Source organism: Chiloscyllium punctatum, chromosome 39 (genome assembly GCF_047496795.1).
Source record: "Chiloscyllium punctatum isolate Juve2018m chromosome 39, sChiPun1.3, whole genome shotgun sequence".
NCBI classification, from domain to species: domain Eukaryota; kingdom Metazoa; phylum Chordata; class Chondrichthyes; order Orectolobiformes; family Hemiscylliidae; genus Chiloscyllium; species Chiloscyllium punctatum.
In genome coordinates this window covers 11,413,979-11,427,732 of record NC_092777.1, presented here as the reverse complement: position 1 = coordinate 11,427,732, position 13,754 = coordinate 11,413,979, and the positions used below count along the sequence as shown (strand labels likewise).

Below are 13,754 nucleotides of genomic sequence, written 5' to 3'. Positions count from 1 at the left end.
CCTTGGATGCTGCCTGACCTGCTGCGCTTTTCCAGCAACACATTTTTCAGCTCTGATCTCCAGCATCTGCAGTCCTCACTTTCTCTTAGTTGCTTTCCCTCATTAGCCAGTGCACGATATTAAAGCAGGGAATTAATGCTGACTAGTAATCCTGCATACAGTTCAGGTTCCACATTATAGGAAGGATGTGATTGTACTGGAGAAGGTGCAGAGAAGAATTTGGAGGATATTGTCAGGAATGGAGAAATTTAGCCAAAAGGAATAAGCTGTGGGGTTATTTTGTTTAGTTGAAAGGAAGCTAGTGGAAATTTAATTGAGTGTATTATAATAAGCCTAGATAGGATTTTCCTCCCCACTCTTTGACAGGTCAATACAATAGAACATAGATTTGAGGAACCAACACAAATTTTTGGAATAATGCAACAGGTCTGGCAGCATCTATGGAGAGAAATCAGAGTTAACATTTCTGAGGAAGGGTCACTGGACCCGACACATTAACTCTGATTTCTCTTCACAAATACTGCTGAGGTTTTCCAGCAATTTCTGTTTTTGATTCTGATTTCGAGCATCCACAGTTCTTTCAGTTTCTTTAGATTTAAGGTAGTTGATAGAAGCTTAGAGGGGAATTAGGTAATAATTTGTGGGGATCTGGAACTAACTGTCTGAAAGGATAGTAGAGACAACAACCCATGTCATAGTTAAACATTGCAATGTGCGTTAAAGTGCTATAATCTATAGGATCACGGACCAAGAGAATTGGATTAAACTGGAAAGCTGTCCTTTTGACCAGCATCAATACCATGGGATGAATGTCCTCCTCTGCCACATATTTTCAATGTTTGCATAACAAAATGGTGATGTGTGAATATCACTTGATGAGTAATCCAGAGGCCCAGACTCATGCATTTAACAAAGTTCCAGATAATAGATTTGTTATTGAAATAAAGCTCCTGGGATTAAAAGGGACAGTGGCAGAATGGATATGCAATTGACCAAGGGATTGAAAACCAAAGAGTATGAGTGAATAGGGGTTGTTCAGGGAGGACAGAAGGATGCAGTGATGTTCCCAGGGATCACTATTGGGGCCAATGATCTTTGACCTATATTAAGATTAGATTAGATTAGATTAGATTACTTACAGTGTGGAAACAGGCCCTTCAGCCCAACAAGTCCACACCGACCCGCTGAAGCATAACCCACCCAGATCCATTCTCCTACATTTACCCCTTACCTAACACTACGGACAATTTAGGATGGCCAATTCACCTGACCTGCACATTTTGGACTGTGGGAGGAAACCGGAGCACCCGGAGGAAACCCACACAGAGAGTCGCCTGAGGCGGGAATTGAACCCGGGTCTCTGGCGCTGTGAGGCAGCAGTGCTAACCACTGTGCCACCGTGCCGCCCACAAGTGACCTACACTTGGGTACATCGGGTCTAAACTCAAAGTTTGCAGATGACACAGGATTGAGAAATAAAGAGAAAAGAAATAGACTTAATGAAGACCTCAGAAAAATAGGAAGACAAATGGCAGGCAAGATATAATTCAAATAAATTAAAAATGATGGATTTTGATGAGAAGAACAAGGAGAAGCATAATAAACGTTTAAATGTTCTATGATGGGATGTGGTGTCACTGGCAAGGGCAGCATTTATTACCCATTCTTGATTGCCCTAGGCCTGAGTGGCTTTTTAGGCCATTTCAGAGGGTCGTTAGGAGTCATGTAGGCCAGACCAGGTAAGGACAGCAGGTTTCCTTCCCTGAAGGACATTAGTGAACCAGATGGACTTTTTACCAAAAAAGAAATTGTTTCATGAGATTGGCTTTCAATTCCAGATCCGTTAATTGAATTTAAATATCTCCAGCTGCTGTGTTGAGATTTTAATCCTTATCCCTATGGATAACTGGTTCAGATATATGCTGCTTTGCCACCATTATCCCTACTCTGAGCACCACACTTTGTGGAGGATGGTACAGCCGAAAGAGGGGGCACAGAAGCGATTTACTGGAACGATACAGGGATTGAGGACATTTGGTTATGTGGAGGCACTTTAAGGGCAGTGTTCAAATATTTCAATGTTTTGACAGGGTAACCAAGATGACATGGTGGCACAGTGGATAGCACTGCTTGCCTCGCAGTATCAGGGATTCGGGTTCAATTCCACCCTTGGTGACTGTGTGGAGTTTGCACATTCTCCCCTCATCTGTGTGGGTTTTCTCCCACAATCCAAAGATGTGCAGGTTAGATTAGATTCCCTGCAGTGTGTAAACAGGCCCTTCGGGCCAACCAGTCCACACTGACCGTCTGAAGAGTAACCCACCCAGACCCATTTCTCTCTGACTAATGCACCTAACACGATGGGCAATTTAGCATGGCCAATTCACCTGACCTGCACATCTTTAAACTGTGGGAGGAAACCGGACATCCAGAGGAAACCCACGCAGACACTGGGAGAATGTACAAACTCCACACAGGCAGTTGCCCGAGGCTGAAATTGAACCTGGGACCCTGGTGCTCTGAGGCAGCAGTGCTAACCACTGAGCCACCGTGCCGCCCTAGATGGATTAACCATGGGAAATGCAGAGTTATAGGATTAGGGTGGAGGGGGTAGTCTGGACGGGATGATCTTCTGTGGGTTGGTGTGGACTCGATGAGTCAAAAGGCCTGGTTCCATACTAATATTGAAAAAAAATCTAACTGCAGGTGAAAGTGCAGGCGGTTGGCACTAAATGGATTTACTGTCAAAGCTGGCACAGACAGCAACAAAACCAATGACAACCGTCACTGATTGGATGGCCTCTTTCTGTGCTCTCTGTCTCCTCTTATAAGAACATTTACCTATCCTCATCCTATGTACATTCAATTTTTTTTTACTCTGATCTATGTCTCTAATGTCTTCAATATCTAATAGCACTTGTCTCAATCACTAACCCTGGAGGTAAATTCTACAATGTCACACTGTCTCCATGTGAAGAAGATCCTCCTCCTCTCTCTGTTAAATCCCTAACATTTCACCTTGTGCAGCACTGAGGGGTAACTGCACTGTCAGAGGTTGTGTCTTTCAAATGAGACATTAAATAGCCCCTGCCCCCTCAACAGGGGAGAAAGAATCCCACTAAGATCTGTTTGATGATGAGCAGGGATGTTGTCCCAGTGTCCTGGTAAATATTTATCCCTTAACTAGTTAACCTAATCATTCCATCAGGTAAGTGAGAGCTTGCTGTGTGTATGTTAACTCCCATATTTCCTACATTACATCAGTGAGACACTTTAATTTTCACCTCAGGAATGATATAAAAGTGAAAGGCGTGCCATTAGTTTGAGTTTCTGTTTTCTCTTTGAGGCTTCAGTCGTAGTTTCTGGGCTGCAGTTCTGAAATCCTTTGTTTGAGTTTGTTTTAAATTGTAGGGCAGAGTGAAATGTTTACTAGGAGAGACAATCTGTTATAAACAGATCATCAGCTGACCTAGTTTACCAGACAATTCTATACTGACTCTTCCAGAATAATGTGTAATGTTGAAAACACTTTACAGGAAATATACAGGGCTTTATTTTGGAGTTGTTAAATTGAATAAAAATGACAGCTTGAGGTAATTGTGAAAAGGACTCACCAGGTGGGAATAGAAAAGGAAAATTAGAGGGGCAGATTTGGAGGCGGTGAGGGGGTTGGTTAGTGCTGGAATCACATATAACGGTTACAATTTAACCAGAAAAAAGCCCCAATAGTGATGCCTGGCTGTTCCACAAGTTGTCCCAAAATGAATCCAATCCCAATCAGACCACCAAAGTGATCAATTTGCCTGATTAATAGCCATTTGAGCTAAAATCAAAATCACACCAGATTTCTTCTTCTTCAGAAAGTAACTCTCTCTTTACTGTAACACGCTTAACCTGAACAAATGGGAAAAGAGGATTACATAGCAGAGCTTCGAGAGTCGGGGGCAGAGGTGAGTGTAGTGGCCATCACTAAGGAGGTGGTGCTGGAGAAACTGAAAGGTCGGAAAGGGGATAAGCCACCAGGACCAGATGGACTACACCCAGAGTTCTGAAGGTGGGAACTAAGGAGATTGTAAAGGTATTGATTGTGATCTTTCGGGAATCACTGGAATTAGACAGGGCACAAGAGGACTTGGAACTGGCTAATGTAACACCCCATTTAAAAAGGGAGGGAGGCAGAATTGTGTAGGTAAGTCTAATCTCAGTAAAATTTGAGAATTCATCATTAAGGATGAGATTGTGAAATATTTGGAAGTAAACTAAGGCTGGGTCAGCAGGGCTTTGTCAAGGAGAGGTCATGCCTGACAAATCGGTTAGAATTCTTTTGAGAAGGCAACAAGCAGGTGAGATGAAGGAGAACAAGTGGACATGATCTCTTTGGATTTCCAGAAAACACTTGATATGGTGCTACACAGGAGGCAATGAAAGAAGCCATGGTGTTTGGGGTATGGATCGAGGATTGGCTGACTAGCAGAAGGCAGAGAGTGGGAATAAATGGGGTCTTTTTCAGAAAGGTCGGCAGTGACTAGTAGGGGTTCTACAGGGGTCAGTGTTGGGACCGCAACTATTCACGTTAAACATTAACTATCTGGATGAAGGAATTGAGGGCATTATTGTTAAGTTTGCAGATGACACAAAGATAGGTGGAGGGAGAGGTAGTGTTGAGGTGGGGAAGCTGCAGGAAAGCTTGGAGAGTGGGTCAAGAAGTGGCAGATGGGATACAATGTGGGGTTATGCATTTTGACAGGAAGAATAGAGGAGTAGACTGTTTTCTAAATAGGGAAAGGATTCAGAAAATTGAAGTACAAAGGGCCTTGGGAATCCCCATTCAGGATTCTCTTAAGGACAACAGGTAGGTTCCATTGGCATTTTAAGAAAGTGAATGCAATGTTAGTATTCATTTCAAGAGGGCTAGAATACAAGAGCAGAGTGATCCTGCTGAGGCTGTACAAGGCTCTGGTCAAACTGTATTTGGAATACTGTGAGCCTGTATCTAATGAGCAGGGGAATTGGCATTTCAGACATAAGGCTTATGCCCGAAACATCGATTCCCCTGCTCCTTGGATGTTGCTTGACCTGCTGCGCTTTTCCAGCAACACATTTTTCAGCTCCGATCTCCAGCATCTGCAGTCCTCACTTTCTCCGGGCCTGTATCTAAGGAAAGATGTGGTGGCCTTGGAGCGGATCCAGAGGAGGTTTACAAGAACGATCCTGGGGATGAAGAGCTTATCCTATGAGGAGCAGTTGAGGACATTGGATCTATTCTGGATGGAGTTTAGAAGAATGCGAAAGAATCTGATTGAAACTTAGAGAATACTGAGAGGCCTAGATAGAGCGGATGTGAAGATTGTTTCCACTAGTAAGAGAGACTGACCTGGGGGCACAGCCTCAGAGTGAAGGGATGACCCTTTAGAACTGAGATAGAGAGGGTCTTCTTCATTCAGAGGGTGGTGGACCTGCAGAACCCATTGCCACAGGAAGCTGTGGAGGCCGAGATAGGTTCTTGATTAGTAAGAGGAAGTCAAATATTATGGGGAGAAGGCAGGAGAATTGAATGAGGAAATAATATTTAGCCATGATCAAATGGCAGAGCAAATGCAACGGGCTGAATGGTCTAATTATCCTCCTGTACCATATGATCTTATTGCTCATCGATTTTTATGCAACTTGTGGCCCTTCAGAAATCCCAAATACATACTTTCATTCACCATGAAGACAGACAAAAGACTTGACACTGATTATGGTTTGGACAGATGTAGACAGTAAACAAAATTCCAAAGATTACAAGTTTAGATTTCAAGTCCAAAATTGGAGGTGTAGTAGACAGTGAAGAAGGATACCTTGGAGTACAATGGGATCTTGATCAGATGGGCCAGTGGGCTGAGGAGTGGCAGATGGAGTTTAATTTAGATAAATGTGAGGTGCTGCAGTTTGGAAAGTCAAATCTTAGCAGGACTTATACACTTAATGGTAAGGTCCTAGGGAGTGTTGCTGAGCAAAGAGACCTTGGAGTGCAGGTTCATAGCTCCTTGAAAGTAGAGTTGCAGGTAGATAGGATAGTGAAGGAGGTATTTGGTAAGGTTTCCTTTATTGGTCAGTGCATTGAGTATAAGAGTTGGGAGGTCATGTTGTGGCTGTACAGGACATTACTTAGACTACTTTTAGAATATTGTGTGCAATTCTGATCTCCCTCCTATCGAAAGGGTTCAGAAAAGATTTACAATGGTGTTGCCAGGGTTGGAGGATATGAGTTATAGGGGGAGGCTCAATAGGCTGGAGATGTTTTCCCTGGAGCATCGGAGGCTGAGGGGTGACCTTTCTAGAGGTTTGTAAAATCATGGGGGGCATGGACAGGGTAAATAGACAAAGTCTCTTTCCTGGGGTTGGAGAGTCCAGAACGAGAGGACATGGGTTTAGAGTGAGAGGGGAGAAATTTAAAAGGGACCTACGGGGCAAGTTTTCCACACACAGAGTGTTGCGTGTGTGGAATGAGCTGCCAGAGGAAGTGGTGGACGCTGGTACAATTACAACATTTAAAAGGCATTTGGATGGGTATTGAATAGGAAGGGTTTGGAGGGATATGGGCCAAATGCTGGCAAATGGGATGAGATTAATTTAGGATATTTGGTTGGCATGGATGAGTTGGACCGAAGGGTCTGTTTTTGCGCTGTACATTTCTGTGACTCTTAAGTGTGGTTTAAATTGTGGTTTAAATTGTGTGATGATGATGATGATGCTATCGCTTTAACAAGCTTATTTTGTCCTTGGGTTTTTTTTAAGCGAGATCGTAAAGGGAGAGGTGCTGAAATGTCTGGAAGGATCCTCGTTTAACAATGGCAGCGCGGGGGGGGTGGTCTTCTCAGGTTTTGGTTTGGTTTAATTAAAGCAGAGAAACTTCTGGTAGCTGGAGCAGAAGCTGCTGCAGTGCAGAAAGGTTCCATGCTTCAGCAGATGATTCTTGACTGGCTTCACTCTCTGAAATCTCTCTTCCCTATAAGAACCTGTGTTTGAATTTACCTTTTGCCACAGGGTCTGTTTATGGGATGTTACTAGAATTGGAACAGCTCCTTAGTTAAGTTGCTGTGTTGAGTCAGTTATGTTGTCTAATAGTTATTCTAAATATCCATTTTCTTTTGTTTGTGTTTCAACTGTAGTGTTTAAATAAGTTCTGTTTTGCTTAAAGCCGAGTGGTTTGACCAGCTGTATCACCCTTAGTATATCCACTTCATATCTCCCTTTAAAATATGAAAAGGTTAGGATCTAGGTCACCTTCTTAAAATATTTTGAGGGGTCTGGTCTAGTCCATAACAATTATGATTTTCAGTACTGATGCAAGTTGTTTGTCTGTAATGGTCATTCTTTGATTCAATGCTTGATCAGGTGGACCTGGGTCTTACTGGAATGATTCATTTTCAGCTTTCTTTGTTTTTCTGCCTTTTTCCTACAATGAGAGAGAAATGCTTTTAGGTTGTAGGCTCTCAATGTTTCTCTCCCACTGCCCTTCTAACACAGTAGCTCTGCCAATCAAAGGGCTATTGTCATGCAGGATTTCTTTAATTGAGAAGATTGTCACTGCAACTCAGTCTTGAATTTTCCCCCCTCACAGCTCCAAAAAGCAACATTGAGCTGTTCAATGCAATGTGTGGCACTTGCAAAACCACTGCTGTTACTTCAGTTTATAATCCCAGAGCATATGTGCTCTCTTACACTTTGTATCAGCTAAGTCAAGTCAAGCCAGAACTGGGCACACTCTGACCTGGGTGCATACACTGATATGCACAGACACCCTGACAGACTCTCTCTCACCCTAATACATGTGTGCGCATACACCCTAACATATGTGCATGCATCAACACATGCATGCCCATAACCTGAGATGCACATTCCCACACTCTGATACATCCTGACACAAGCATCCACACTCACCCTGACCTGTATACATGATCCTGACACATGCACATGGTCGAACATAAACACATTGACATACACGAGACCAAACAACGTAGATTCGCCAACTCGAAAGAATTCTCAAAAATGAAACAAACAACTGTGGATGTTGGAAATCTGAAATGAAAACAAATTGCTGGAGAAACTCAGCAGGTCTGACTGCATCTGTGGGAAGAAAGCAAGTTAATGTTTCAAGTGTGTCAATGTTTTAGTGACTCTCCAGTTCTGATGAAGAATCATCGGACTCAAAACTCTGCTAACTGGAACTTGTTAACTGTTTCCTTCCCACAGATGCTGCCAGACCTGAGTTGCTTCAGTTTTATGTTTTTGTTTCAGAAAGAATGCTCACCCTGACCCACGCACACTGTCACTCACCCACTCCCTGTCACTCACACACACTTGCTTCTTCACATGCATTCAGGGAGGTGATGGCCTAATGGTACTAACGCTGGATTGTTAATTCAGAGCTCCAGATAATGTTCTGGGGACCCAGGTTCAAATCCACGGCAGATGGTGGAATTTAGATTCAATAAACATCAGGAAGTAAGAATCTAATGATGACCGTGAATCCATTGTTGATTGTTGGAAAAACCCATCTGGGTCACTAATGACCTTTAGGGAAGGAAACTGCCATCCTTACCTGGTCTGGCCTACACATGACTCCAGACCCACAGCAAGGTGGCTGACTCTTAACTGAGCCATTAGTCTTGGGCAATAAATGCTGGCCTAGCCAGTGACTCCCTCATCCTGTGAATGAATAGAAAATTCACTCTCACCCATTTGTTGACTAAATATTTTCTCTCTGTCTTCTGTCAGTGCTAAGTTTGGTTACATAATCCAACTTTAATGGGTAAAGTGCTACACATCCCCTCCTTTCCCCACCTCCTCTCCAAACCATGCTCCACCCTTACCTTGCCAGGTGTGACACCACCCATGCATGTACCATTGTAGGTGGACAGGGATCACATTGGATGAGAACAGTTCAGTCTTACATGTGATTCACCCAGTGATTGAATAGCTGAGAGTCACTGGCTGAAGGAATGGTCACATCTGGGAGGGACATTGCTATGATGTGGCCGACAGGACAGTGGGGTGGCTAATGATGTGAATGAAGGTTTCTGCTTTACATTGTCAGCTGGGCTTTTCTGATCTGAGTTGCAGTGTTTGGTATTTCCAGCAATGTTGTCACCTGAGATATCAAGCTCATCATTAAACCATCCAAGTTACTTTCTGGAGCCTTCCTGCTTAACAGGTCACCGTGACAATGTGAAATGTTTTCACTGTGATGGAGAACTGCGAAACTGGGAGCTGGGAGATGATCCATGGATGGAGCATGCAAAATGGTTTCCACGGTACTGACTACCACCAGCTTAACAACATGCGGCAGATTGTGTTTTTGAGGTGTGACACTCCGTGTTATCTGCGTTCAGCCTGTGTCACTCCGTGTTACCTGCGTTCAGCCTGTGTCACTGTGTTACCTGTGTTTAGCCTGTGTCATTCTGTATTAACTTTGTTCATCCTGTGACTCTCCGCGTTCAGCCTGTGTCACTCCGTGTTACCTGTGTTTAGCCTGTGAGACTCCGTGTTACCTGTGTTCAGCCTGTGTGTGTTCGTGTTACCTGCGTTCAGTCTGTGTCACTCCGTGTTACCTGTGTTCAGCCTGTGTCACTCCGTGTTACTTGCGTTCAGCCTGTGTCACTCCGTGTTACTTGCGTTCAGCCTGTGACACTCAGTGTTACCTGCGTTCAGTCTGTGTCACTCCGTGTTACCTGTGTTCAGCCTGTGTCGCTCCGTGTTACCTATGGTCAGGCAGTGTCACTCCGTGTTACTTGCGTTCAGCCTGTGTCACTCCGTGTTTTCCTGCGTTCAGCCTGTGTATGCTTTGGGCCCAAGAGGTTGTGGGACATTTGAGACCTGTGTAAGAGGCCTAGTTCTGGGAGTGGGACCTAGACAAGAACATTAATTGAATTTGAAGCCTATGGAACTGATAGCAAATAATTTTCCTGATTTGAAGATTCATTAAGCAGTGTTGATGGGTATTCTAATTGGCAGGATGAGATGAGAGCTGACTCACCTTAATCTACTAGGCCTCATCAATTCACCAAACCACAATGAAATGTTGGCCTTTATTCCTCAAACCAGAAGACAAGAGGGTTATATTTCAGCTGCATCAAGGCCTGTTGGAGTATTTTGAGCAGGATTGAAACATAAAGACAGAAGGAAATTGGGTGAATCAGACTCAAATCAGACAGAAAGAAAATCTGACCTACTGTTGGAAAATAAGGCCCAGGGCAAGTGACTGAGGGGTCATTGAGGGAGTACTCCGGGGTTAGTGACCACAATTCTATTAATGTTAAAATAGTGATATAAAACAAGAGACTGGATCTAAAAGTTGAGGTTCAAAATTGGAGGAAGGCCAATTTTGACAGTTTTAGGCAAGAACTTTCATAAGTTGATTGGGAGCGGACTTTCAAAGGTGAAGGAACGGCTGGAAAATGGGAAACCTTCAAAAATGAAGTAACGAGAGTTCAGTGGCACTATGTTCCTCTTAGGGTAACGGGCAAGGTTGGTAGGCGTAGGGAATGCTGGATGGTTAGAGAATGTGGTTTTGATCAAGAAAAAGGAGGAAGCGTATGGTATAGACAGTCGTATGGTATAGACAGTCGTATGGTATAGACAGTAGAGATCGAGTGAATCCTTCGAAGAGAATAAAGGCAGGAGGAGTATACTTAAAAGGGAAATCAAGAGAGGAAGAAAGGGGACATGAGATAGCTTTGGCAAATAGAATTGAGGAGAATCCAAAGGGTTTTTACAAATACATTAAGGACAAAAGGGTAACTAGGGAGAGAATAGGGCTCCTCAAAGGTTAGCAAGGTGGCCTTTGTGTGGAGCCACAGGAGATGGGAGAGAGACTAAATGAGTCTTTTGCATCAGTGTTTACTGTGGAGAAGGACATGGAAAATAGAGAACATGACAAAATAGATGGTGACATCTTGAAATATATTACAGAGAGGTGGTGGAAGATATAGAATGTAGGGAAATAGATGGTGACATCTTGAAAAATGTCCATACTACAGAAGATTTAGTGCTGGATGTCTTAAAACACAGAGGTGGATAACAGTTGTATCCTAGAACTGTATGAGAAGCTAGGGAAGTGATTGCTGGGCCTCTTGCTGAGATATTTGTAGCCTCAATAGTCACAGGTGGGGTGGCGGAAGACTGGAGGTTGGCAAACGTGGTGCCACTGTTTAAGAAGGGTGGTAAGGAAAAACCAGGGAACTATAGACTGGTGAGCCTGACGTCGATGGTGGACAAGTTGTTGGAGGGAATCCTGAGGAACAGGATTTACATGTGTTTGGAAAGGCAAGGACTGATTAGGGATAGTCAACATGGCTTTGTGGATGCGAAATCATGTCTTACTAAGAGATGGAGAGTGGTATGGAGTGTTGCTTTTCAGATTGGAAGTCTGGGAGCAGTGGAGTGCCCCAAGGATCGGGACTGGGTCCACTACTTTTCATCATTTATATAAATGATTTGATTTGGATATGAACAGAGGAGGTATAGTTAGTAAGTTTGCAGATGACATCAAAATTGGAGGTATAAGAAAAAGGTTACCTCAGACTACAACAGGATCTTGATTAGGTAGGCCAGTGGACCAAGGAGTGGCAGATGGAGTTTAATTTTGATAAATGCGAGGTGCTGCATTTAGGAAAGGTAAATCTGGGCAGGACATATATATAAGGTCCTGGGGAATGTTGCTGAACAAAGCAACCTTGGAGTGCAGTTCATAGTTCCTTGAAAGTGAAGTTGCAGGTAGATAGGGTAGTGAAGAAGGTGTTTCATACGCTGGCCTTTATTGGTCAGTGCATTGAGTGTAGGTGTTGGGAGGTCGTAGTGCAGCTGTACTGGACATTGGTTAGGCCATTGTTGGAGTCAACGAGTGTGGTACTGGAAAAGCACAGCCAGTCAGGCAGCATCTGAGGAGCAAGGGAATCGACTTTTTGGGCATAAGTCCTTCATCAGGACTGCCATTTTGGAATACTGCGTGCAATTCAGGTCTCCCTCCTTTGGAAAGATGTTGTGAAACTTGTAAGGATTCAGAAAAGATGTTGCCAGGGTTGGAGGATTTGAGCTATAGGGAGAAGTTGAATAGGCTGAAGCTGTTTTCCCTGGAGCATCGGAGGCTGAGGGGTGACCTTATAGAGGTTTATAAAATCATGAGGGGCATGGATAGGATAAATAGACAAGGTCTTTTCCCTGGGGTGGGGGAGTCCAGAACTAGAGGGCAATGGTTTAAGGTGAGAGGGGAAGTATTTAAAAGGTATCTAAGAGGCAACATTTTCACACAGAGACTGGTGTGTGTATGGAATGAGCTGCCAGAGGAAGTGGTGGAGGCTGGTACAAGTACAACATTTAAAAGGCATCTGGATGGGTTCATGAATAGGAAGGGTTTAGAAGGGTTTGGGCCAAATGGTGGCAAGTGGCTCTAAATTAATTTAGGATCTCTGGTTGGCATGGACGAGTTGGACCAAAGGGTCTGTTTCCATGCTGTATGACTCTGTGACCGTAAATAAAAGGCAGTGTGTTCTGGATCTGCTGTCTGTTTTGGCAGTTGTTCAGGTAGGATTGTGGTGTGTGGGCCTGGAGTTGGGTCCACCATTCAAAGGCACTGATCAATACAACTGGGAAGAGAGCCTCCTCCCCTCTCCTCTTATGCCTACACCCCCCCCACCCCCAAACACTCCCCAACCCCGAAACCCTACCTGAGGAAGAAAGTGGCAGTGGGGGAGAGGGGTCAATATGAGATGATGTTTAATGGATGTATTCGTAACTAATGTGAATGTCCTGTTTTGCCAGCTGCGAGTACTTACTCCAAGTCAAAGGGAGGGATTATGTGAACAGGATTCAGGAACTGCATTCCAATATCATCGAGTCAGCGGTGGGTTCAGTAATGCGGTGCTACCTTTAACCTTCTGTCTGCGTCTGCATGTGGACCAATGTGTAAAGAAACAAAAACAGAAATTATGGAAAAGCTTAGCAGGTCTGGCAGCATCTGTGGAGAGAAATCAGAGTTCATGATTCAGGTCCGGTGACCTTCCTCAGAACACTTTACAGATGCTGCCAGACCTGCTGAGCTTCTCCAGCAGTTTCTGTTTTGGTTTCTGATTTACAGCATCCATAGTTCTTTTGGTTTTTGTCACCTACAAACTTATATGTTCAGATGTTTGTTGGAAGAGAACTTGATTGTTGACATTTTGTCAAAACTTTCCATCTTCTACTGATCAGGAGATTTCACAAGAAATACCAATTCCAGAGGAAATCAAAATAGTGTACTGTATGAGAGTGCTGAGTGATTGGCAAGTGAACCTGACAGAGGTACTACATGTGAGATGGACCAGTTAAAGATGATTGACAGTTAACTGCCAGGCTATATTTAAATTTAAACCTGGCAGGTTGACTCTGATTGACCAGTAAGGAGCAGTCACTCATTCAGTTGAGTTGAGAGGGACAAGGTGCATGTACATGCTCCAACTGTCCTGATGAGGACAAGGTGGAAATGTGTACTTTTCAGCAATGTGCAATACTTATATGGGTGTATGTCAGTGTGAGAGAGACAGTGTGTACCAAAGAGAGCACATGGGTGAGATAGAAAGAGAGAAAACATGCATGAGTGAGAGTATGTGTGGGAGAGAGGGTGTGTATGTAGGACAGTGTGTGCATTTGTGTGCGTGCGTATGCATAAGTAGGAGAGTGTGAATATGTGTTTGCATGAAAATGCAAGTGTAGGAGTTTGTATGTGTGTGTGT

At 43.8% G+C, this 13,754-nt stretch overlaps 1 protein-coding gene across 2 annotated transcripts in view; it reads left to right on the top strand.

Moving 5' to 3' along the window:
* LOC140463816 (baculoviral IAP repeat-containing protein 7-like) overlaps positions 1–13,754 on the top strand; it is a 43,130-nt gene that overhangs the window by 2,436 nt on the left and 26,940 nt on the right. For both annotated transcript variants that reach the window (XM_072558168.1, XM_072558167.1), the window contains exons 2-3: positions 9,200–9,299; positions 12,805–12,886. In XM_072558168.1, the coding sequence (XP_072414269.1) occupies positions 9,200–9,299; positions 12,805–12,886 (182 nt within the window). The remainder of the gene's footprint in view (positions 1–9,199; positions 9,300–12,804; positions 12,887–13,754) is intronic.